At 37.5% G+C, this 26,084-nt stretch overlaps 2 protein-coding genes, 1 long non-coding RNA gene and 1 other non-coding gene across 4 annotated transcripts; 2 read left to right on the plus strand and 2 right to left on the minus strand.

Moving 5' to 3' along the window:
* Nucleotides 1-12,935: 12,935 nt before the first annotated feature.
* TRNAP-AGG (transfer RNA proline (anticodon AGG)) lies at nucleotides 12,936-13,007 on the minus strand. The gene has a single exon. It is a non-coding gene; the product is annotated as a tRNA-Pro (tRNA).
* A 152-nt stretch (nucleotides 13,008-13,159) lies between these two features.
* On the minus strand, nucleotides 13,160-19,037 carry LOC130950708 (importin subunit alpha-2-like). Its single transcript, XM_057879270.1, has 11 exons — nucleotides 18,611-19,037; nucleotides 18,250-18,346; nucleotides 18,047-18,138; nucleotides 17,477-17,608; nucleotides 16,943-17,128; nucleotides 16,141-16,304; nucleotides 15,956-16,034; nucleotides 15,168-15,296; nucleotides 14,403-14,530; nucleotides 13,905-14,304; nucleotides 13,160-13,766 (listed from the first exon to the last, which is right to left on the minus strand). The coding sequence occupies exons 1-10, from the start codon at nucleotides 18,824-18,826 to the stop codon at nucleotides 13,932-13,934; spliced, it is 1,596 nt and encodes a 531-aa protein (XP_057735253.1). The 5' UTR covers nucleotides 18,827-19,037; the 3' UTR covers nucleotides 13,160-13,766; nucleotides 13,905-13,931.
* A 212-nt stretch (nucleotides 19,038-19,249) lies between these two features.
* LOC130949407 (uncharacterized) lies at nucleotides 19,250-20,660 on the plus strand. Its single transcript, XM_057878134.1, has 3 exons — nucleotides 19,250-19,436; nucleotides 19,914-20,189; nucleotides 20,302-20,660. The coding sequence occupies exons 1-3, from the start codon at nucleotides 19,250-19,252 to the stop codon at nucleotides 20,658-20,660; spliced, it is 822 nt and encodes a 273-aa protein (XP_057734117.1).
* A 1,268-nt stretch (nucleotides 20,661-21,928) lies between these two features.
* Nucleotides 21,929-22,683, plus strand: LOC130948431 (uncharacterized). Its single transcript, XR_009073051.1, has 3 exons — nucleotides 21,929-21,973; nucleotides 22,506-22,571; nucleotides 22,655-22,683. It is a non-coding gene; the product is annotated as an uncharacterized LOC130948431 (long non-coding RNA).
* Nucleotides 22,684-26,084: the final 3,401 nt, after the last annotated feature.

Raw genomic sequence — 26,084 nt, forward strand, 5'->3', positions numbered from 1 at the left:
GCTAGTAATGTGGTTATAAAACAGAAGGGGATTAAAAAGCTCAAAGTGGCTAACAAGGGTGACATAAAAGGGTATGCTTATTTGGGATAAGTGAGCAAAAACAAGTAATGGCCTCAATCATATGCAAGCATGTAAATACACTAAATAATGGACATATAGAATGGAACAAAGCAAAGATTACAATCATAGAGGAGAAAATACACAAGAATAAAAATTTATGGTTAAATAATGTAACCATATAAATAAGCTCAAAATCTCGCAGGTTATGTGTTCTTTGGCTCAAAGACCATGTTCCAAATACAACTTCAAACAAATTTAACACATGAAAAATTTTAGTTTTTAATTTAAATTAGTGAAATTATTCAAAAATAGGGTCTTAAAAAGAAACTTATTATTTTTCAACCAAGTAGTACTTAAATGCAAACAATCAACTACACATGCAATCTATTATGCAATGCAACAATGAACAAACAAAGAAAATAGAATATTGGTGTTGAGAAGAGAATAACTAACCCATGGAGATCGGTATCAACCTCTCCGCACTTAAAGACTGCACCGTCCTCGGTGCATGCTAAGATGTACAAGTAGACGGGCTGTTCCAATTGATGCCTTTCTCTATAGATTGTGCAGATTGACTTGCGTGTCTCCCCATTAAGAAGCTTTTTCTCTCTCTTCGTGGTGGCCATCCTGAAAGAAGAGAAAAAGGAGAAAAAGTAACCCAGAAATAAAGATAAGAAAATAAATAAAGTCTGGGTCGGTTAATGCCAAATAATGAGGGTTTCAATTACATGGTAGCTACAACATGCAAGTGAGAAAACAATAGAAGCACATGGCATGTCAATAGTGCAAAAGTTGCAACAATGGGGAAGAGAGTGTGGGTAATACAAGAAAGTGTAAGTGCCTATCAATGCAAAAGGAATACCAGTATTATAAAAATTAGCATTGACTTATGAATAATAATACCCAATTAGAATGAAACAAGTCATGAAGCACCAGAATAATTCAAGAAAAGATGCAATAGTTGAAGAAGAGAATTTTAACACCAATGGAAAAGAAAAAGAAAGTAAGAAAGGAGGAAGAAAGAAATAAGAGGGAAAGAAGAATTAGGATTTGGGAAAGAAAAGATAAGATATTTGGCTGATTTGGATAAGCTGTGCGCCACTTGTGACACGGACGCGTCAGTGACGCAGTCGCATGGTGTGCGGGGTTTTCAAGTGACACGAACGCGTGGGTCACGCGATCGCGCGATCTGATATGTGCTATTGGCGCGAGTGCAGCCTCGCGGTCGCGCAACTCTTTGTTCAAAATTCATATTGCCAAATCTTTGGGTGACACGGTCGCGTGCTTGACGCGATCGCGTGGATGGCCTAAATTTGAAAACGGGGCAGACGCGTGGGGCACGCGTGCGCGTGGCAGGGCTTGTGCTTCTAGCACGAGTCTAGCCCAATTCTAGCTCAACTTTCGGCCATACACCCTTTTTACGTCGATTTTGAGGCACGCATTCGCGTGGGTGACGCGGACGCGTGGGAGGCATTTTTCCCACATGACGCGGACGTGTCATCAACGCGGTCGCGTAGACCAATCTGTGCTAAAGGCACGCTTCCAGTCGCGCTTTCACGTGACTCTCTGTTCAATTTTGTTTTCTTCCCAACGCACCTATGACACGGACGCGTCGGTAACGCTGTCGCGTCGCGTGCGAAATTTTTTTTTGTTGATGCATTATGCAGAATGCAATGAATGTTTTGCAAAATTCCAGGTTCAATCAAAACTCAAAAAGGAACGATCATACCATGGTGGGTTGTCTCCCACCTAGCACTTTTAGTTAAAGTCCTTAAGTTGGACATTCTGGTGAGCTCCTTGTTATGGTGGCTTGTGCTTGTATTCATCCAAGAATCTCCACCAGTGTTTGGAATTCCTACAGCCTCCGGGATCCCAAACTAGGCACAGAAAGCCTTCAAGCAAGCTAAAGCAAGTGACAAGGCCCCAAGAGTATTGATTTCTAGATTGAATTTCGGGGTCCCAAATCTTTCTTTTGCACCCGTCTTCTTGTTGATCATTATGATTCCATCTGGGTAGCAAGTAATCTGAATTCTCACTAAAGCGGCCAACCAACTTCCTAGACCCATTCAGTTGAGCTCTACACCAACCTTTGCGTTTAAATTCAAAGCTTCCAACCAAAATGAACCTTGCAGGACAATTCTTACCACTGACCATCTTCCTCTTACTCTTAATGCCACAAAGAGCTCTAAGTTGACCATCCGTCTCCAGTAGCCCATATTCAAGTGGAATTAGAAAGCTAAGGGACATGAATTTTACCCACTTGAATGTTGTGAAGGATGATGGCAACTTAGGGGGAGGGGTTTCTAATGAACTTGCAAGCTCCACTCCCTTGTGCTCATATTTAACATCTTCCACCTCTTTGCAAGCTTCTTCAATTTCAACCTCTTCCTCTTGGTAGCTTTCTTCTGATTCAATTTCTTCTTCATTGTTCACCAAGGGCATGGGAGGTTGTTCTTCTTCTTCTTTAATCTCCATGTCAAGTCCAATGGGAGAGGATTCAAATGTAGATAAGAATTCATTAATGATTGAATCCATCTCTTGATCGTCCCCTTCAAAGTCTTCAATAATGATATGCCTTGGAGGTTGTACACCCTCCTCAACATTAAATTCAAACTCCTTAGAAGGGGGCTCTGTGACTTGAGTTTCCCATGGAGGTTCCGCATCTCCTAAGTCTTCAACCACTGCTTCCTCTTCAATGGCAGGCGTAGTTTCTTCCAATTGTTCCAATACCAAATCGTGCTGCTCACTGTCCACCGGAGTGTCTAACTTCTCCTTCCTGCCATGTTCTTCAGTATATTCTCCATAAGAAGCCATAGGGGTTCCTTGAATGTCCGAACGTCGGAAAAGTAATCTATTTATCGCTTGATCCAGGTGTTTAAGTATGAAATCGTATTCCTCCTTGATGGCTTCTTTTCTATGATAACTCCCTTCAACTACTCCTTCATTTGCAAAGGTCTCTTCTACCTTCACCTTTAGTGCCTCCTCTAGCTCTTTATGAAGTATGGATTCACGAATATGATCCTTTCTCTCTTGTTCTACGTCAATAGCATTATTGGGTTCATGTTACTCTTGGATTGATGGATGTGGGTGCTCTTCCATGGATGGTGGTGAGGGGATGGAGAGATCATTCTGTGGTTGAGATGGAAGTGCACTGGAGCTTGAAGGTTGAACATTGGAGGTGGAGGGTTGGTCCATACGGGATATAAGATTTTGGAGTGTAGAGGTGAGACTAGTGAGAGAAGTAAGTGTGTTCTCCATAGAGGTTTGGGGTGGATAGGAGGGTTCATTATTTTGGGAAACAGATTCATAATACGGAGGTGGTTCTTTTTTATAAGGATATGGAGATGGTGAATATTGAGGTGGTGGTTCCGGGTATGGTTCATTTGGTGGTTGGTGTGGTGGATAAGGATTAGGGTCATATGGGGGTGAATGGCGGAAAGGGGCTTGTGAGTATGGTGGTCCAAAGTCATGTTGAGGAGGGGGTTCATAGGCATATGGTGGTGGTTGTTGATAATCAAAAGAGCGTTCACCATAGCCATCATCTTGGTATGCATCACAGAATGGTTGTTGATAATCCATTGGAGGTGGTTGTTGCCATGAGGATTGATCAAATCCTTGTGGCTCCTCCCATCTTTGATTGTTCCAACCTTGATGCCTGATCTCATTGTAATCTCCTCTTCCTGCAACATAATTGTAACCAGACTCATAGCTAAAGGGGTGAGAGTTCATGGCAGTAGGAGAAAATAGAAACAAAAACTAACAAAAAAAAATATTTTGAAAAAGATTTGATTTTTGAAAAAAGATAAGATAAGATTTTGAAAAAGATATGATTTTTTTGAAAAAGATTTGAATTTTGAAAAAATAAGATAAGATAAGATAAAAAAATTTTAAAATCTGAAATTTTTTTTTTGAAAAATATTTACAATAACCAATAATAAGGCACACGTTTGCAATTCCCCGGCAACAGCGCCATTTTGATGATCGAATTTCCTGTCGGTAAAGAATTTATAAAAATATGATCGTGTTGTAAGTATAGCTTCTAAACCAACAGAAAATTCTTTCGTACAAACGTTTGGTTGTCACAAGTAACAAACCCAATAAAATTTATAAACCGAAGTATTCAAACCTCGGGTCGTCTTCTCAAGGATTGTAGGGAAGTGTGTTTTATTATTGGTTATGAAAACAGTATTTTGGGTTTTGAAAAGGTTTTGAACAAGAGAAATAAATTGCACGAATAAATAAATTAATAACGAAGAAATCTCTTGGCAAGGTATGAAAACTGGAAGTCCTATCCTAGTTATCCTTATCAATGGTGATGAGAATTATACTTTTGCTCCCACTAAGTCAACATCTAACTATGAAGGTCAGTTAAGTAGACAAATTAATTCAACACCTAAAGTCCTAGTCAACTCCTTAGGAAAGACTAGAATTATAGGAATCTAAATCAATCAGCAAAGATATTAATTATCAATCACGATGAGTTTGACAACTCAAGAGTTACCAATTAATCAACCAAAGCCAATAGTAAAAAATCTAAATTATAAATAGGGAAAAGCAATCATAAGTTTGAAATACCTCAATGTGTATTAATTAAGAAAATCATAACATGAATAGTTCATAGACAAATAAAAGAGAAAATAAAAAGAACATTGAACCTATGATGAAGAAGATAAAAATATTCCTAAGTCTTTTAAGAGGAATCCTAATCCTAATTCCTAAGAGAGAGGAGAGAACCTCTCTCTCTAAAAACTACATCTAAATTATGAAAAGTGTATTATGATCTGATATCAAGTATTGAGTCTCTGCATGTTCCCTGACTTTAATCTACGTTCCTGGGCTAAAATCTGGGTCAAAACGCGGCCCAAAATCGTCTTCAGCGTATTCTGTAATTTCTGCAGATCGCACATGTCACGCGTACGCGTCAGTCACGCGTTCGCATCACTCAGCATTTTTCGTACCATGCGTCCGCTTCGTCCACGCATTCGCGTCACTCTTGTAGCTTCCAATCAACGCGGTCACGTCAGGTACGCGATCGCGTCACTCTGATTTCTTCCATTTCGCGCGGTCGCGTGAGCTATGCGACCGCGTGACTTCTCGCTGGTCATCTCCTCAATTCCTTGTGTTCCTTCCATTTTTGCACGCTTCCTCTTCATTCCTTACGCCATCCTTGCCCTATGAAGCCTGAAACACTTAACACACAGATCACGGCATCGAATGGTATGAAGGAAAATAAAAATATACAACTAAAAGGTCTTTAGGAAGCAAGTTTTCAATCATAGAATATTTTTAGGAAGGAATTATGAATACATGCAAATCATATGAATAAGTGGGCGAAGATCTGATAAAACCACATAATTAAACACAATATAAATCACAAAATAGTGGTTTATCAAGCTACCTTGTGACAAAATATTTAACAATCCAAAGAGGTTCTGAACACTAATATCTAGAAGTGATTTTTAGTTATATGCCTGTGGTGTAAATGTGTTGAGGAGAGAGGCTTGAGAAAGTAAATCTTAAGGGGTGTTTCAACACCTAATACCTTAAATCAATTGGTTTGGCAGTGTTGATTGAAAGCTTATCTTAAAAATTGCCTTAAGACAGAGCACTTAGAATTGAATAAATTGAAAGATCCTTCCAAAAAGAAATAAAATATGAGACTGTGGGTTAAGGACTATGCAATGATAATCAAATCTCACGATCTCAATCAAGTTTAGGTTTAAGTAAACATTCTATCCTAGAAACTTCAAGGCTTAGAGTTCACCCAAAAAGAATAATGAATCAGAATCAGTATGCTTGATGAGCCCCATTGATTAGGATGAATATGCACCTTCAAATAATGACTCAACTTTTGATCAATCATTTCAATTCTTCTGGTGTCCCTACTCTCAAATTCTTCTTTTGCTTGAGGACAAGTAACATTTTAAGTTTGGTGTTGTGATGCATGTGCATCTTAGCTGGTTTAGCTGGCTAGTTTAGTTAGTTTATAGTTTATTTTCATGCATTTTAGCTAATAAACAAGTGACTTTATGGATTATCTTTGCATATAGTAAATCATTAAACATGAGTTAAATTTATGATTATTTCATGAATATACAAGTTAAGTTTGATGCAATAGGGGATACTAAGTGAATTTGTAATCATGAGAACTATTGTTGCACTTAGTATATTTGTTTATCTTTCTTGATTTATGGAATGATACATCAAGTTTTGGTGCACTCTATTTAATGATTGATAAGAAATAAATGAAAGAAGTGGTGGTGAGCATGGATGAGTGGAAGTGGAACAAATGAAGAAGGAATGCTTGAGGCTGGCGTTGATAACACCCATGAAAGAAGTGCCCCCTTGGAGGGCGTTGGTGATGAAAAAGCTGGCGTTGGTAACACCCAGGAAGGAAAGAGCCCCCTTGGAGGGCGCTGGTTATGTCACAAGTAACCCTGGGAGTCACACATGGGCATTGGTAACGCCAGGTAAAGAAGCACCCACTCACAATGAAACTGGACCAAGTGAAGCTCTACACTTGGGCGTTGTTAACGCCGAGAAAAGAAGCGTCATCTTGAAGCAACGCCAAGGTCACAAGAGTTATCCCTGGAGTATGAAAGATTGGCGTCGTCAATGCCAAAGAACAAGGGCGCCTAGTTGAAACAACGCCCAAGTCACCCCTGGGTTTGTCAATATGGCGTTGGTAATGCCAGGCATAGAGGGCGCCACTTCACAAGGGCGCTGGTAAGGAAGGATTAAAGCAAAAACAAGGCGTTGTTAACGTCCATTATTGAAGCGACCGAGTATGATAACACACATGCCTTAATCTTGGAAGTGTACTAGTTGGTGTTGTCAACACTGAGAAGAGAAGCGCCCCTTTTAAAAGGGTGCTAGCAATAACATGATGTTCATGAAGCATGCAAGTAATTTATGCATAAGGAGATAATATAATGAAGTGAAATCATGCATGAGGTGAATCAATGAAGCCATATGAGCAATGCATGAATAAGGAGTATTGAAGCCCATGAAGAAATGTGGTAATGAATGAAGACAAATCAAGGGAAGAATGGAGTTATTAACACCAAGTATAGAGAGTTCCCCCTCAAGGTAACACCAGAGCACCACAAGTGATCCTGGAAGTTGGCATTGCCAATGCCAAGTATAGAAGGTGCCCCCTCAAGGTAATGCCAGAGTACTATAAGTGATCCTAGAAATTGGTGTTGTTGATGCCAAGAACTACTGGCGCCCGCTGCAAGTAATGCCTGCGATAGTTGGGGGTGCAAATTTTAGCGTTCACGCGTAGCGTGACAAAGAATTTTGCGCGTACGCATGGACTGAGTGTATGCGTGGCCAGCGTTAATAACGCCCATGATAGAAAATGCCTGGTTCAAACAATGCATGCGATTGAATTATTGGCATTGGTAATGCCACAACTAAAGGGCACAAGCTTCAAATAACGCCCAGTTGAAAGGAGTGCTTCGGATTCAAGCCAAGTTAAACCCAAAAGCCAAACAAGATCCAACTTGGAAGCAAACTTCAAAAGGAAATAAAAGCAGAAGTAGTATAAATAGAGAGGATTGGAACCAGAGATTCTGGGTTTGGAACTTTGAAACTTTGGGACTTTTAGCTTTTACTTCTTCTTAGCTTCTAATTTTTATTTTCATTTTTAGAGAATTCTGGATTGTTAGTCATGAGTCACTAAATCTCCCCATCCTTAGGGAGAGGAGCTATGTTGAATTGAAATGAATTGATGTTCATTTTCTTCTCTTCTTGATTCTATCTTTGTTTATCTAAGAGAGAGTTTCCAAACTTCACAGATCTAATTCCATTGGAACAGGAATTGGATCTATTAGAATTCTATGTGAGGCTTGAAAAAGGGATAATAGTGATTCATTTTGAAACTCTTCTCTCACAATGATTTTTATTTTTGATTTAGAACTTGATATGTGACATTTAATCAATCTGAATTGGGATCTTAAGAGTTGTGTGGATTGGGATTAGAATTCAAACTTCACCTCTTTTCATGAGCATTGGATTAAGGAATTAACATTTGATCATGTTTAGAGAAATTGAATTACCAAGGAATTGAAATTTAGTTACTTATGATTTGCCAAAGATCTAACATTGCATGAATAAGAGGAAAGAAAAGTTCATTGATTCAGGAAGATTTGACATCTCCAATCCTTAATGATTTAAATTCATAAGCACTTCCTTAATTGTTTCCACTTTCCTTTTTATTATAAGTCTTTGATTCAATTATTTCTAGTTTCTTTAATTCCAGTTTGCTTTACGTACTATTCAATTGAATGTTGGCAATTCATTGTTCATTATTTTCCAGTTCTTAATTTCTTGCAATTTAAGATTCTGCTCTTTACGCTCCAGCAATTTACTTTTTTGCCATTTACTATTTCGCAATTACATTATTGCACTTTAAATTCTCAGTTAGTTATTTTCCCACTCTTTAATTTTTGTCATTTACTTCACTGCCAAGTTATCAAGATCTTGATCAAATCTCATCAAATTGATTGTTTAACTAGAATAGTCAATTGATTAAAGTTTCTTGATCTATCAATCCTTGAGGGATCGACCTCATTTTTAGTGAGTTATTACTTGATTACGACCCAGTGCATTTGCCGGTGGAATTTTTTTTATCAAAATATGTATCAAGGGTAGTTAAAGAAGTTATGCCAAATGCATATCATAGGAACTGCATATTGCATATGTGGAAGAATTGTGAACTAAGATTTAGGGATAAACAAGTGAATGCATGTGTTTGGGAAGTTGCAAGGAGCACTACTCCAATTCAATTCAAGGCTGCCATGGATAGGTTGAAAAGTGTGAGTAATGGAGTATGAGAATATATAAGTAAGTTTTATCCTAAGGTATGGTGTAGGGCATTTTTTAGTCACTACCCTAAGAATGCTACTGTGACAAATAATGTGTGAGAGTTGGAATGTGATTATAGTGGAGGCTAGGGAGAAGCCGATTCTGACATTGTGTGAGGAGTTAAGGGTCTATATTATGAAAAAAATGGCCACACATAAGAGGATTCTAGGAGCATACAAAGAAAAATTAGCACCAGTACAACAAATGAAGTTGTATAAATGGATTAAGTCAAGAAGTCACAAGTGGAATGCTCAGTGATGCCGTGACAATGACAAGGTTGTGTTTGAAGTCTCCAGAAATTCACACAAGCTTGGGGTTAATCTAAAAAATTACACGGTACCTGTCATATGTGATAGCTCACAAATTAGGTGTACAATTAGCAAATTATGATTATATATTACGTTTGACTTGTATAGATATGAAATTTCGATTATATGTCCTATTTGCAAATCTGTTATAACATTTATATTAGCTATTCTATGGTAGCAACATGTAAGATGGTTTAGATATACTATTTGCATCAGTTATGAAATTTAGATAGTCTATTTTGGATATACTGTTCTGTAGGTGTATCTTGTGTTCATGCTGTTACAATAATATCAAGAGTGAGAGCAAAATCAGCTGAGAATTTTGTGTCTCCATTCCTCACCATGGAAGCCATAAGGAAGATTTATGATATCTGTATCAACCTTGTAACTAGTGAGGAGTTCTGGGAACCAACTAACCAATTGAAGCCTGATCCACCTAGAATTGTAAGCCCTATTGGTAGACCAACTAAGAGGAGAAAGGAAACAATTCAACCTCCTACACCAGTCGATGGCCACAAGATCAGAAGGACTTCTAGGTTACCTGCAGCAAATGTAGAGAAAAGGGCACTATATCAAAACATGAAGGGAGCCCCTAAAAATCCTAACTGACAACCATAAAGAAAGAAACAGAAGAACGTATGTTTGGAAGTTGCACTGGTTAATCAAGATAGAAACAAAAATGAGATTACTGCTCCATCTACTGATCCTGCACTAGTGGCTGCTCCTCCAATCCAAGTTAACTAAAATATAGAATAGTACCTATTCAACATTCATCCATGGAATTCTAAGTTAATGGTGACCTACTCCTTTTTAATGTTGCAGGGCGGATCCTCTGGTCAGACTCACACCAACCCAAACTCTTGGATGCTTTCTTCAAAAGAAATTAGGATTAGAAAAGTAAAATGTCCTTGGCTGTGGTTTTTGTTTTTTTTTTTTTTTTGGACTATTTTCTTGGTTGTTTATGTTGTAACATGTGATTGGAATTCCATAGTTACCCACTATTTTTTCGCATACTCTTTTTTTGCAAATAAAACAGGCTAAGTCTAAAAAGATTAAGAAAAAGATGCCAAAGAGGACACATGCCCGACAAGATGGACAGGAGAAAATCCGAAAACACTCAGTCTGCTCTTCCAATGATGAATTCTCCTCTCTATTTCTTTTGACCTACTGCATTATTGTGCACCTTATTTTATTGTAAACTAACAAAATCTTCTGTATATTGTTGCATAACAATTCCAAAATGAACCTACACCACCAGTCCAGCTAACTACCGGCTTCAGGACCAAGCAGAAGACCTTTACGCCACCAGCTCCTCTGAATCCACAACAATCAAACATCGATGGACCCACTCAGCCTGCACTAACTCAAGCTCGTTCAGACCAGCCTACCACTACACCAAAAAATCCTGAGGCAATCTCCAAAGAAACAGTGGCTGCAGCTAGTGGAGGAACTTCTTCAAGACTATTCAAGTTCATTCCAACACCAAATTTTAGGCCACCCAAGCAGACTTAGTTATTTAGGATGGTCATATCATAAGACATCGCATATTAGTTATCTATTTTTTAGCTATTTTTTGTTTTTCTTTTGTTGGTAATCTTGTGTTTGGAAAACTAATAATTGGTTTAGACATATCTTACAATACATTTTGTACAATGTCAAAAACATGGTTGGTGTGATTGCATTTTGGAAACTTTGTCTGACAGTGTTTGTGAGATACATTGTGGAAACATTTGCCTCACAGGATTTGTTAGTTACACTTTGGAAGTTTTGCTATTGTGAAATGAGAATATCTCATCTTTGTGTAACTGTGCATTGTGATTATGTTTTCTACTTCTTCAAATCAGGATTATCTGTTTCAATTATGCGTAAGTCATGAAATGTAGAAAACAAGGATAAATGAATACACAATGAATATTATTCCAAAATAATAATTTACTACAATTTCAATATTTAATTTGCCTGCATACTCAATATTTACCCACTTGCAAAACATTAAATTTGCACACAAAAAATCACACTACCATTATACAGTTGTAACTACACTAAACCCTTTTTTTATTACAATACCCAACAAAATCAAGCCAAACAATTTTCACTTGCTAAGAGTACCACTGTCCTTCTCAATATTTTTGTATTCAACCAGCTTCTTCTCTATCTCTGCAATCCTTTCTTCCATCTTTTTTGTTGTGTCTGCAACTCTATTTTGTACCACTTCATTAATAGAAAAAGAGGCAATATACTCATCTAGCCAAGTAAAGTACTTGCAATATCGTGCGTTGTTCTATAATAATGATAGCTAGTGTTAAACTCCAAAAATCACCAAATAACTCAGCACACTAAACTAAACCCTGAACATAAAACTTACTTTAAAATAAGAACAACCAAAGAAAAGCTTCCTTAGATTCGAATAAAATTGCACATTGGAGAAACAAATTTCTTCTTCTTCCTCCTCAATACTCTTTCTAGACTGCTTCTATCAGCACTCATTCGATTGCTCCAACTCTCCTCATAAACACCACATCGTTTTTTCACGACTGTATGACGAACCAGAATTTGGAATACCCATGGCCACTGTTGCGGAGTCTTCTCACATGGATGCAAGATGAAAACCACCATCCTTTCAATCCTTCAACGAAGGGGATTTATGGGAGTGCCAAGCAGCGACGACGTTTCACTTGCAAGGAAGGGGTAATTTGTCTTTGAAACTATTCCAATTGACACGTGACACGTGGCACTTGGCATAGACAGCTCAGCTTCCACCTTACACGTTATACTAGCAACCCATTGGCAACTGGTTACAGGGGTCGAATGGTTAGGTTATATAGATGGGTGGGGACCTGCTTGAGGTTTAGTGATGATTAGGGGGCAATTTGTCCCACGGAAAAATGATCAGGGGTCGAAAAGGGTATTTTTCCAAATATATTATATAGTATAATTAATTTACCTCCCTACACATGCACGGGTCTCATTCTAGTATGTGAGAAAAACATAACCAAGATCTTTTTGTAAGTTGTAACACTTCTCAAGTTTCTTTTTGTACAAAACTTCAAATCCTAACAATCTATTATCAACGCTCCGAAAAAAAAACTTTTATATTAGTGATCATTGGTGGATTAATTTTATTTACATACTGAAATCGAATACTATTGACTTTTCAATTATGTGAATTGTTTGTGTCAAATTTAATTATGGGACAACATTAAACCCGCTTCAAACTTTTTTGCGATTGAAATAGGACGTTTAAAACGTTAAGAACCAAATTAGCATTCGACCCAAACGTTGAAGAACAAAATAATACTTTATCCTAAATATGTTATACAATTTTACCAATATATTGAAATGAGAAAAAAATATTTTTAAGTGATGTATTTTTATATGTTAATTAAATTATTAAAAATTTAATTAATATACTTCAATTTTAGATATCAAAATATATTCATATTAATTTTTTTATTATTTTCGTACGCTATGTTTTTTTCCCTCACTAGTGGCTACTGAAATTTTCGCCATCCCTCACTGCTACCTCTTGTTTGATTCGGATGTCTCCACTCTCCAGCAACACTAGTACAATACCACTGGCTATGGTGGCAACTAGCAATGACTTTTTATCTATAAATAAAATAGTAAAAAAAAATTAATAAAGAAGTTAGAACATTATTAGAGTGAGTGACTGCTTATATTAATATGACAAAAAAACCTGGGGCATTCCGAGAATTGAACTCGGGACCTCTCGCACCCTAAGCGAGAATCATACCACTAGACCAAATGCCCTTAATATCTTGAATTTCGAAAAGAAAAATAATTATCGATATTTTATGACTATATTTAATAAAACAACTAGAAAAAGCTGCTCCTACCTTCCCACTCTATTTAATATTTGATTTTACGAATGACTGTAACAATGAGAAAAGATAAATACAAAATTCTAAATACAAAATATATAAAATATATATATGTATAATTAGGCTGAATGGTATAATCAATGAACCCCACTTTGAGACCGTTAAATAGGGAGGTATTTTGTTGGAGAACCAACAAACGAGATAAGAAACTATGTATGATGTTTTGACACTTGACAGTTGATAATTAAAAAAAATGGTAGCACCAAACTATTTTTCTGCTACTCAAACCAAACTAGAAAGACACAAAAAAACATAACGAAAAAACGCCCATTCGGGGAAACATCAGGGAAAACAAAGACCTCAATATTTTCTTGTAACTATAATGAAGGACAGACATAATATTTAGCATATTACAAAGGAAAGACCACAAGACTGAACATCAATTCTATGATGATGATTACTTGGCAGAATGAACCCGTAAGTGCAATCTAAAGTGGCAAAAAAAACCATGCCACAACTCATCTGACACCATGTGATATGTAAAACCAGCCAGTGCGAAAACCAAAGCTGGGTCCAGCAATCCTCTATTTACCAAGGATGGACCTTATAGGATGCACACAATGACAGCATTAACTTTACCCCAATTGTTGTCCTGTGGTACTGAACGACTTTAAGCCAGCCAAAATTCCTGCAGTTGACAAACTTCTGAATAATGTCTTTGAATATTAAAGAAAACAAGCCACAAACAAATCACCAATATCAATTCTACGGAATATTCAAGGATTTACAGAAATAGGAATGAGGGGAAGCTCAACATAATTGTTACCCAAGAAAAAGCATGAATATCTTCTAATTAAAAGTTGAATCCACCGGGTGGCACAGCAGGACCATCAGAGCCACCAAAGTTAAACCCTGGTTGTGAACAATCCCCTGGAGGCATAGTCTCGTCATCTTCCTCCAACCAGTATGTTTCAAGAATCTTCACTGCCTTTTCATAAATCTCTGTGTTATCATGACTCTGAAGGTTCTCAATTTTCTCCAAACCCTCCGCATCGTCAATCATTTGGGCATATAGATTCACATCACCAATAGTGCCCATATTTTTATAAGCTTCTCCCACCTTCAAGATGTTTTCCAGTCCTTCCAGACAAACTGTCACAATTCTAGGATCGGGACAGATGAGAAGATCGCACAAGGGCTTGATACACCCTTGGCTTACCAAGTACCTGTCAAGCACAATAAATAATCATAACTTGATACTAAAAGTATCATAACAACGCTATAACATCCAGGGGATATTGCAAACAAAAGCTACTCTCCATACTTGATTTGTTCATGAGATCCACCAGATGTAGCATTTGATATAGCCCAAGCAGCCTCTTTCTTGATGTCAAACTCAGCATTTTGAAGCAGGCTGACCAAATGACCAATTATATTAGACTCAATTACAGCCTGTAATTGAAAAACACAAGATCATTCAGAATTAGAAGAGAATATTATGAATTTTAACGGGATGGCAAAAAAAAACCGTCATAATGGGTACCCACAGGATTACCAGGGAGCTAAATGGAGATCCGCAAAACCACCACAGGGATGGGGATCCATCTTCGGGAATAAATGGGGACGGGAGGGGGGAAGAGGCACTCCCCTCATGGAGACCCATGAAATCCCCGGAAAATGTGAATTACTAAATGCCCCTTAACTTACATTAATTGAATGCTTTGATTTTGGAATCGCGTGGATGTAAATGGAGTTTTATGTTATTTTGTTTCAAAGCATGTTAATTTTTATAATGAATGTTATCAATTTTTAGTGTGTACGTTGGATTATGTTGAATTGTGTTGTTATGTTGGATTGATTTATGTTATGATCATTATGTTTGTTTTTTTAGATTTTCTTTAAAAAAAATTTCTTCGATTAATGTCCATGAATACCAGTGGATATCTGCCATCCCCGCAGAGACCCGTATGGATGGGGATGGGGGCTGGGGCAGGGTCTCCACCCCCATGGATCCCCATTGTCATCCCTAAATTTTAATTATCAGAACACACAAGTACAACAAAAATAAAGAGAGGGGAGCATGCTATACCTGAATCTGCTGTTTATTACCAGCTGTGATGTTTGATATGGTCCAACAAGCTTCCTTCTTGATGCTTTTTTTATAATTATTAGACAACAGATTAAGAAGGCAAGGAAGAGCTTGATGGTTGATGATAACCTATGGAGAAAAGAATCGCATTTAAAAAAACCCGAATAAGTATTGACAAGAACATTTAATTACTGTAACACCAAGTTTAATTAGGCAATTATCGTCAGAAACATGTTTAGATTGAACATGGCAATGTAGTAAATTGAAAGAAAAATTACGAAACCCATTATCTTTCAATGTACTGAATTATACTTTATATAATCGCCAAATCTATCTGAAGAAAAATTTGGAATTCAACTCCAGCAATAACATTACAGTTTGATGCCTGTGACACATCTGTAGGTGAATCAGAAAGAGAGCAAAGCAAGCAGTGACAAGACAAACCAATAAATATTTGATGATCTACGAAGCACATAATTGATAATCAACTGATAAGTCGAATACTTGACCAAAACATTCAAATTCAAAATTGAAAGGAAAAAAAAAAGGATAAAAGGTCAATTTTAAAGTGCTCAAGCTCAACAACAACAACAATAACAGAGGGGAAGAGGTGAAATGTTATGCGACAGAAATAGTAATGTGGAAAAACATTGGAAGGGAAAAGAAGGGCATCACAATCAATTGAGAAAGGCATGCTGTGTCTATGTCCCTCAATACAGAAAGGCACAGTGAGAATGTGAGGTACTGATCACAACAAAGGAACTGTGATATATTCTGGAACTTAATACCTGAGTTTGCATATCATCTCCAGTGACAATATTTCCAACTGTACGAAGAGCAGGAATTAGAACTGAAGGGGATGGGTGCCTGGAGAAGAGTTTTTAAAACCAAAAAAGAGAGAAAATAAAAGTCAGGATTTGACAAAAAAATGAGATTGGGTCATTAGGACACCAGCCATATGTTTAATACTCACATTAAAAGCTCAACTAGCCGGGGACAGACACCAGCTTCAATCACAGCTTGAATTTTGTCATTTGTACCATCAGAAAGATATGAAAGTGCCCAACAAGCATCTGTCAAGACTTCTTCATCATTTGAATGGATAAGACTAGCAAGGGCAGGAAGAGCAGGTTTCACCTGTTTAAAAGGAAAGTAACTTCAATTAAGTAGAAGAGAGAAATGTTGAAAAACAGAAAATGGATAAACCAATGATGTAGCAAATGGAAACCTCGCAAATAAATTATTTCTGTAGCTGTTACTTAGCCACTAAGACATTTAGTACAAGTGCGATGAAATTAAATATTTGATGATCCGTAACAACCATTAACAAAGAAGAATGCTGGCACATACTAGACACATTATGATAGAATTGCAATGAATTGATTTTTTAGAGAAAGGAGAAAAAGCTAAGGGACATTGATCATCAGATCACAAAACCAACTCTAACAAGTAATTAAGTATGCTAGAAGATACAAGAACATTCTAATCAATAGGGTACAAACATGTTCATATAGAACTCATTGTGATAAAGGACTGTACTACAACATTTAAAAAGGAAAGTAAAGATATGTTCCAAACTTTGATTTCGATGGGGAAGGGACAGAAGAGAAGGGTTTAAAGTATAACACAGACTTAGCTTTACACTTCAAGACCTCCCTTTCCCTCCATTCTCTCCAAAACAAAAACTTGCAAACACATCTAACGACCAGACAATCAATTTTCCAAGACTGAATTATTCAGACAGATTAAGGCACTAAATAAACTCTTTTTTCCACCTGATCAAAAGGAGGCTGTGGCTTGCCCCTGCAGAAGTTTGAAAGTGTCCAGGTAGCATTCGTAAGCATGGAAAGTTTGGCATGTTCATTCAATTGTGCCAACAGAGGAAGCAGTGCACCATGACTAAGTACAAGATCACGGCATCTAGGAGAATCCCCAGCAACATTTCCTAAGGCCCACACTGCCTGGAAACCAAAAACAAGTGGTTAAATCAGAACTTTTAACAAAAGATGCCACGGACAGTTTACATACAAGGTATTGCAGTATTGTCTACTACATATTAATACTAAATAGTAATGTTCAGCACATTCATTAAGATCCCTCCCCCTTTCTTTGTAGGCATGAGCACATACATAACAACATTGTACCCACAAGTATCTTATCAAAATCCAGAGTGCAAGAGAAACAACTGCATTTCATAATCATGATCCATATTTTTAATTTCACAAACATAACAAAAACAACAATTATACGCATGCAACAAGTATATGTTCCCCAAAAAGTAAAGGATGCAATAGCACAAAAAAAGATACCTGTTCACGGACATCATCACTGGGAGAAGCAAGGAGCCTTACAAAAATAGGGACAGCTCCATGATCAATGACCACTTTGGTGTTTTCAGATGTTCCAGAAGCTATATTTGTCAAAGCCCAGGCTGCCTCAAACTAACAACATGCAATGAACATAGTCAATAGAATACATTAGAAGTTAGAAAACATGTCTGGCCAATTGTTTCTACATGTCCATGCTAGATCTTATATGGCACACTAATGATACATTTCACAATTCACATATACGACTGAGGAAAATTTTACTTAAGAAAAGAAATGACATGCAAATTTTGAGTTTATTCATATTTTTAAATAATTTTTAATATTTAATGAAGAAAACAAGACATGAGTGATGGATACATATATGATATTATCAAAATTAAAAGATGAATTATCTTATATAAATTTTCAATTTTTTAATTACATATGCCATCTCTGAATCTTGTAATTTTCAAACTTTAAAAGTATCCCATCTGTTCTGCATCCATATACCCTACCTATACTTTCAAGTTAGACTAATCAAACAAAACGAGTTACATGTAGACAACAAACCTGCAACTGCGGAAAGTCATCCCTCGAAAGAAATTCAACAAACCGAGAAACCACACCAGCCTGTATAACCTCCTCAATCGGCGGACAACGCTCTGGAACACGAAAAACATCCAATTAAGTGAACTTATCTCCAAAAAGGGCCCAATAAAACCGCCAGACATAAATGAGGTAGTAGCATAAACTATAAAGACCAAATATCTAACCGATCGAAAGCAACTTCCGGAACTGAGTAGTTGCTTCCAGCTGCAGGCTATTATCATCAGAATAAACACCTGCAACCATCGTAGGTAGGTGTTCTAACTGCACCACCATAAATGTTCAGTGTAAACAAAGTAACACAACTGCTATCAACATTCTTATTAAAACTACTAAAGTCTCCACAGAAAATATAAATATAACAAAATCAGAAGATCAAAACAATTAGATAATCACGAGTGAACAGTTCAACCAAGGTCGCATCCAAGTAAACTAACGATCCTGATTTTCCAGGGATAAAAACGGGAGAAAATTATTATAATGAGGGGAAAAAAAGAGAGTATAGATTGTGGAAAATTGAGAATTGACCTTCTTCTCTAGCACAGTGGATTGTGCGGAAGCGGGAATCTGCTGTGCTTGGAGACCCTCGCGCCGCTTCTTCTGCAAGCTCTCTTCCCTTCGGTTCTTCCTGATCTCCACCATGGTGTCTTCTCGACGCCGGCGACCCTCCTCGGCGTCGACGGCCACCTTATAGCGGCTCCGGCGGACATCGGTCCTTGAATTTCCGGTTGGGCGATACGACATCGTTTGGGAACAAGCAAGAGAAGACTGAACTGAAGCGTACGGCTTCTTGGAGAATAAATAAATAGAATCGAAGAGATTTTGGGTTTATGAATTAAGCAATAGAACTTGGAATTCTTGAAAAATAGGGTTTTCGCTGTTAAACAAATGGCCGGAAGCGGGAGCAGGCGTTTAGATACAGGAACGACTTAAGTTAGGGTGCAGTTTGTAATTTGCAAGATTCTAAGACAAGACCATTTCCATTGGAAAATTCATGTCAGTCTTTATTTTGTAATAACTATTTTTGCAACGGTTAATTTTTTCGGGCCTGCTACACATACAAGTCTACAAGCATACAAGTTGGCCCAGCCTAAAGAGAAATCACGCGCACGAAAAGAGATAATATGGCGCGTCAAAATCACGCGCTCAACACTCAAACGGTTACGTATGGCAGACTCTTCCACTTCTTCCACTTCTTCCATTTCTCAAGGCACTTCGAAAACAAGGAAACCCTCCCATTTTCGAGCGAAAATCAAAGTTCAAAATATACAAATCGTTCTTCGAAACCTCCATCAAAACACCATCAAACTCTCCGTGAAGAATCTGAAGAGAAAACAAAGCAACAATACTCAACGTAAGTTCATTAAGATTCCTGTATATTTTACTTTTCTTCTACGTCGTTCTTCTAGGGTTTACTATTATTCTTGCTTCTTTGTTACAATGTTCTAAGTTCTACGTCGTTCTTCTAAGTTCTACGTCGTTCTACGTTGTTGTTCTAAGTTCTCCTGTTATTGTTGTTGATTTTTGGGGGTTTATTCCGTAGATTCGGGGGTGTATACCGCTTAACCTTGTAATGTGACTTGATATTGAAGCATGGTTGAGTGATATCTGACTAATATCTATACGCATGTATCTGAATAATATCTATGGGTGTATCTCACTGTTATCAATGGGTGTATCTTGCTGATATCTTTGGGTGTATCTGAATCATATATATGGGTGTATCTTACTGTTATCAATGGGTGTATCTTATTGTTATTAATGGGTGTATCTGACTCATATATATATGGGTGTATCTTACTGATATCTTTGGGTGTATTGTTCGTTTCAGAGAAAATGGCAGCAAGAAACCAAACAAAAGACCTTAAGTGTGCCACACATCTCCTGAGTGATAAGTTCAGAAACATGACTGAGGAGAAGAAGGCAATTGTGAGGGATCTTGGATTCGGTGGGTTGATGCACATCCCACCACTAAGGGTGGATCACCAACTCTTAAGGGAGCTGGCAAACAACTTCAAACTTGGGGAGAACAGACTGAAGACAGGATATGGTTCTTTCCAAATAACACCAAGAAAAATAGGTTATGCACTTGGCATCAATGCAACAGGTAACTAGCTTAAAATTATAGGTGTATATTAAGTTGTTGCTTGGGTCTATATAAGTTGATGCTTGGATGTTTTTGAACCGACTTGGATACTTTGTTGTCTTCCTTTTTGTAGGAGATCTATTTCCTGAGAAAGTTGAGTATAAGAAACTTTCTGATGATGACAAAATAATTTATAGAAGATTCCAGGGTAAGACCCTCAAAAGTCTTACTGATGAAATGATGGAAATCGGCGTTGGCAACGAAGAGGAACGCCTGATGTTCAAGAGGATATTCATCCTCTACATACAGATGGCGTTCCTTTTGCCAACGACGATAAACAAAATATCGCCCGTGCACCTGGCCCCAATTTTTAAGATGGACGGCATATCAGAGAGAAACTGGGGGGCATGTTTGACCTTCATGGTCAAGGGCATCACAGACTACCAGGAGAAGAAGAAGAATCAATTAATGGCTGCCTCTTCGCCCTCATGATAATCTACTTTCATCTTTCAAAAAACAAAGGCAAAAACAGGACTCAAAGACCACCAAAGCCCTGGATTGCCAACTCTAAAAAAACAAAGGCAAGAATGTCTGCAGAAAGACAGGAAATTTTGGAAATCAAAAAAACAAAAAAAGGAAGGCGAGTCCAACTTCGTCTTCGGAGACAGAAACTACTGACAGTGACACTTCTACCTCTGAGTCTGAGGCTCAAGAAGACTCAGAGGATTCAGGAAGAAAACACCCCAGCAAAAGGGAAAAAGTAAGAACCATACTGGGTGTAATTCATTTTTCGAGTTGGGTGTATTTGTTTGATCACGTTGGGTGTATGTATTTATTAAGCAGCGTGTGTTTCGTTTGCTGCGTTGGGTGTATATTTAATATTCAGTTGGGTGTATCTTGTGAATTCATTTGGGTGTATTTTTAGTATGTTCTAAATGATGATTGTTTGCCTTCCAGAATGGACTCCAGAAAAAGAAAGAGAGGCAAGAGGAGCAGATTCTGATTCAGAATCTGAATCTGAACCAAGTGATGAGTAATGTCCTGAAATTATTACTCCTTTCTTTGGCTTCATTATAAAGATTTCGTGTATTAATTGAAGTGTCTATTATTAACTTATAGGAGCGAAGAATCATCACCTGCGGAGAAGGTGGGGTGTTTTGTGAGTATGTTCTAAATGATGATTGTTTGCCTTCCAGAATGGACTCCAGAAAAGAAAGCAGAGGCAAGAGGATCAGATTCTGATTCAGAATCTGAATCTGAACCAAGTGAGTAATGTCCTGAAATATTACTCCTTTCTTTGGCTTCATTATAAAGATTTCGTGTATTAATTGAAGTGTCTATTATTAACTTATAGGAGCGAAGAATCATCACCTGCGGAGAAGGAGAAAAAAAAAAACAAAAACAACACCAAAAGAGTAAGCACTTCTTCATTAATATTCTGTGATAAATTAATTTTTTATTTCTGATTGGTATTCTTTTTTTTCTACCCAGACAACAAGAAAAGAAAAAGTTGTGGGGATTCACCTCCTGAAGAAGATCAATACTTTGACGGGTACAGTACTCGTAACGGTCTTCGTAATTATTTTTGTTAACATCTTATTTTGAATGTAGTGAGTATGAAATATCAAGTGACGAAATCGATGAATGGCTAAGGGGAAACGTGATAAATCTGCTGCGGAGGGGTATGTCTTGCGGGGCTGTGTATTTGAGATTTTGGTGTATTTTGTTTGCTATAATTGTATCTTTCGCAGGGAGAACCAAGCTGACCTGCGATCGACAGAAGGTCGCTATGTGTCCTCTGAAACGTAAGAACCTTTATTATTTAATAAAATCTTGTTATCATGATTTGGATGTATTTTCTGGAACCATTTGGGTTTATTTTGTGGATCAAGTTGGGTGTATTTGTTTACTAGGGATATTCGTTTGTTTTTGTTGGGTGTATATTGTCCATTCGGTTGGTTTATCTTGTGTATTCATTGGGTGTATTTTATACCTGTATCTTATTTGTCTGAATAACATGAAATCTGTTTAGACTACCGGCTGTGAACTTGGGAAGTGATGATCCTTCCTCTCAAGGATGCACAGAACAGAGTAGCGTAAACCAGCCATCACAGAGCATGTAATTTCTCTTTCAAATAACCGTTACTTTTGTTCTTCTATTACCTTCTACTTCTAATTCTGTATATATTTTTTTAGAAAAAAAAGCCCTTGATTATTTTATTCAAGAAAAAAGGCAGCAAAAAAAGCAAAAACTGCAACTATTTAGTTCTCAAAAACAAAGCCTGTCTTCTTTTTGAATTGTTCGGGTGTATTTTTGACCTTTTTGGGTTATTTTAGGTTGAGTCCGACTGACTCGAATATGATGGTTGTGAGGGAACAAACACCGTCGGAAGCGCTTGCAATGTGAGTTTTCCAAGAATATTTCAACCTTATAACCTTATTATTTTCAAAGGCGTTGTTAACCTTTCATTTTTCTTCTTGTTTAGAGTCCCGATCCAGGTTTTTGTGCCGGCATCCTAAACAACTCCTGAGACAGATTTCGAACCAACCCCTATGCTACGGATTGAAGGGACTACAGAAAGTAAGAATAGTATTGGGTGTATATTTGTTTAGGGTTTGGGTGTATATTGCATACAGTTTTGGGTGTATATTGTTCCTGATCAATTTTTTCTTTACGCCATGATTAATTTGTGTAACTGTGCAGCACTTCTGAATCCCCCAAGCAACTTCAAGAAACCACACCCACGCTTCCCCCAGCTCCAACTAAAATGTAAGTTCATCAGACTAATCAATCTTTGCTTATCATCCGTATATATTATTCTTACTCTTATCTTATACATCATGACGCAGTCATCCAGCGGCAGAAGACGCTGCTGCTGTTGATGATGGCACGGACAGCAACCTATGTTCCTAAAACAGATTCAGGGATGCCATCATTCAGCCTTGGACTGACTGATTCAAGCCAGGAGGGGGTCAACGCAGGAGACAGAAAGGGAAAAATCTCCAAAACTGCAAGTATGCTAGAATAATTAGACACTTTGGTCAAAAATTAGCAAGCAATGCGGCGAAGGGAACAAACGAAAGTCCACAAATTCAGAGGGAGACTGGGGGAAAGTTCTGCAAAGTTTGAAACTCCAGGGGAAATAAATCAAATTACAGATGATATGAAACAAAGTGCTACATCTGGGGACGAGACTGAAGGAAGACGCAAATGGCAATACTGACGAGTATGAGGAGATTTGCAATCTGATTGGCAAAGGAAATACATTTTGATCATCGCACCTTGCATCCCTCCAGGCAAAAAGTGATAGAATCTCAGGTAATATTAACTAACATTAATGTTTTTACACCAAAGTAAACTGCAATGTTTATTAATGTAAATTGATTTCGGCATATTTCTAGATTGTATCTGCCATCTGCCTCATCCTAAACCAGAAAAATGAAAAGAGGTTTCAGGAACAAATACTGTCTCCCTCCGATATTGTGGTAAGTGTTACTTCTACGAACTTTGGGTGTATTTCTACATTGATTTGGGTGTATTTTTTGGGTTCGATTGGGTGTAAGTTGTGTATTTTCAGTATTTCATTTCTTGTTTCGCAATTCTTGCAGAGCATGGCACTTTCGGATCACCCAAAGGGGGAATTCATATCCCCGAAAACGGAAAAGGAATTCAGGTGGAAGCCTACCCGAGTTTCATTCACTTCATAGATAGAAAATTAAGTTCGCATCCATATGTAAGTTTTCGTTTGCTAAATTTGTTAGTACGCTTATTTATTTACTTATATGCCAAATAAAATAACACACTGTTGAAATGTGGCAATCCTTCAGATTTTTGCTCCTGTTTGCCACTCGGGACATTGGTGGTTATGGCTAATAATACAACAAAGCGAAAATGTCAAATACTTGACCCGCTACACAAAAGCTCCAAGCGATGAGAGAAAGGACATTAATAAATTCACTGTAAGTTGCCTCTCTTTTCTTACTTTAATAGATAGGTCTATTTCGAAGGTTGTGTTGGGTGTATATTCATATTCAGTTGGTGTATCCTGTGCATTCATTCGGGTGTATTACTGATTTGTTTTGGTATTTAAGGGATATGTATTTTCAAGATTGATAACATATGCCGGCGGAAACCTCTGGAGAAAGGCGAGAAGGAAAAGGAAATTAAAGCATCATATGTTAAAATATCAGGCCAAAAAACAAGGTATAAATTTGTGAGTCTGAACATTAACTTTCCTAAATGAGATTTGTAATTTATTTTCTTCGTTTTCAGCTATGACTGCGCTATCTACGTTATGAAGTGGCTTGAGTTAATTGAGCCGGAAAACATCAAAATGGGAAGTATGAATGGGATAATTGGCCACAGGTAACTGTCTTTAGAACTATATAACTCTGTATTACTTTACTGAATTAATATTGCTGTTTAAACAGAATATACTTTTTAATTGTAGGAGGAGGTGGACCACTATAGAGTGGAGTATGCTTCCCGGATACTATTCAGTGAGATGAATAAACAGAGAGATCGGGCAATTAGAGAGAGTAGTGCTATAAGGCTGTCAAGCCATCCTCTGTATTATTGAGTCCGTTTTGTCAGATTAATTCTGCTGATATAGAAACTGGGTAATCCACTGCTGCGCAGTTGTAATTTAAACAAATGATGTAAATATTACCAATTATCACAACTTCTATTCCATGTATATTTTTCCCATAGTTAAACTATCTGTGCTGGTAAACTGTCTGTGATGTATTTAAAAACTGTATTACAGGTGGTAAACGCAAATTATAAACTGTTACACCCAACGCAAGTCTAATAATACACCCAAGATTGCGTAACTATACACCCAACTGTCTGCGCTGTACTCAAAATGTATGAATTACATGTACTAAAATATGAAGAAAAACATCAAATGAAATATACACCCATAACCTGCGAATTTTTACAGCTTTTGTTCTATATGTATCTATATATTGTCTATATGTAAATTGTGAACTAACAAAAATACACCCAAAAGAAACAGAGCTTTTACACCCATATTCTATAAAACTATACACCCAAAGAGTTATCTCCTGCTGCTGGTACCCTGAGCTGATAATTCATAACGTGTCCTTGATATTGGTTGGAATTTGAATGCGCCGCTGATGCAGCATCAAACACGTTTATCTGAATATAACACTCACACATTAGCTAAACTATTAACGACAAAAATAAACTCAATTGCCACAAATTTAAAGAACATTTCCTTGTACCTCGCTTAAAACTTTCGTCTTCTTCTTCTTTGTGGCATTTGCAATCTGTTTCTCTAGCTTTGAACCTAGCCTATTTTTTGGACGTCCTCTTGTTCGAATCCTTGGCGGGCTTTGAAGCTCGTTAACGGATTCCAAGTTGGCGTCTTCGTGGGATAAAGAAGATCTCCCCTTCCTTTTGGCTTTTAATGCTTCCATCTCGGCCATGACGTTATCGTATGTACGGTGTAAAATTGCAGTCAGCTCCTCCAATTCGGAGGCAAATTCGCAAATATTTTGCAAACAAAAAACCAATTGGTCGAACCTCTTGCTTCTTGGCTCCATTAGTGGCTCGTCGTGGCTGCTCTTGATGTGTGTGTGTCGCCTCTTTACCTTCTTGCTCCATCGTTCCAGTATATATCTAGGGGACACTTGGCTTACTTGTTCAAAGCTTAACACGGTTAGTGCGTGACGGCACAGTATCCCTCTCGACTCGAATAATAAGCATTGGCATTTTACCTCGGCTGCGACTGAGTCGTAGGTAACAGCGAACTTGTTGAATATTGAGCTGGAAACTTGTTCTCCGACTTCGTATATTGAATAGCCTAGAGCGGAATTCTTTAATCTGGTGATGCAATTCGCCTTTCCTCTGAATTGCGCTTGGACTTTCCTAAACTTTGCATGAGTGTACGC

Source organism: Arachis stenosperma, chromosome 9, assembly GCF_014773155.1.
Source record: "Arachis stenosperma cultivar V10309 chromosome 9, arast.V10309.gnm1.PFL2, whole genome shotgun sequence".
In the NCBI taxonomy this organism is placed as follows: Eukaryota; Viridiplantae; Streptophyta; class Magnoliopsida; order Fabales; family Fabaceae; genus Arachis; species Arachis stenosperma.

Bases quoted from the DNA above. Each gene is read 5' to 3' on its own strand.
- LOC130950708 (XM_057879270.1), bottom strand. From the start codon at position 18,826: ATGTCGTATCGCCCAACCGGAAATTCAAGGACCGATGTCCGCCGGAGC. The intron at 18,347-18,610 runs GTCAATTCTCAA...ATGGTGGTGCAG, and splicing joins CCACTGTGCTAGAGAAGAAG to TTAGAACACCTACCTACGAT. The intron at 17,609-18,046 runs GTTTGTTGTCTA...GCATGTTGTTAG, and splicing joins ATGACTTTCCGCAGTTGCAG to TTTGAGGCAGCCTGGGCTTT.
- LOC130949407 (XM_057878134.1), top strand. From the start codon at position 19,250: ATGGCAGACTCTTCCACTTCTTCCACTTCTTCCATTTCTCAAGGCACT. The intron at 19,437-19,913 runs GTAAGTTCATTA...TGTTCGTTTCAG, and splicing joins ACAAAGCAACAATACTCAAC to AGAAAATGGCAGCAAGAAAC. The intron at 20,190-20,301 runs GTAACTAGCTTA...TCCTTTTTGTAG, and splicing joins ACTTGGCATCAATGCAACAG to GAGATCTATTTCCTGAGAAA.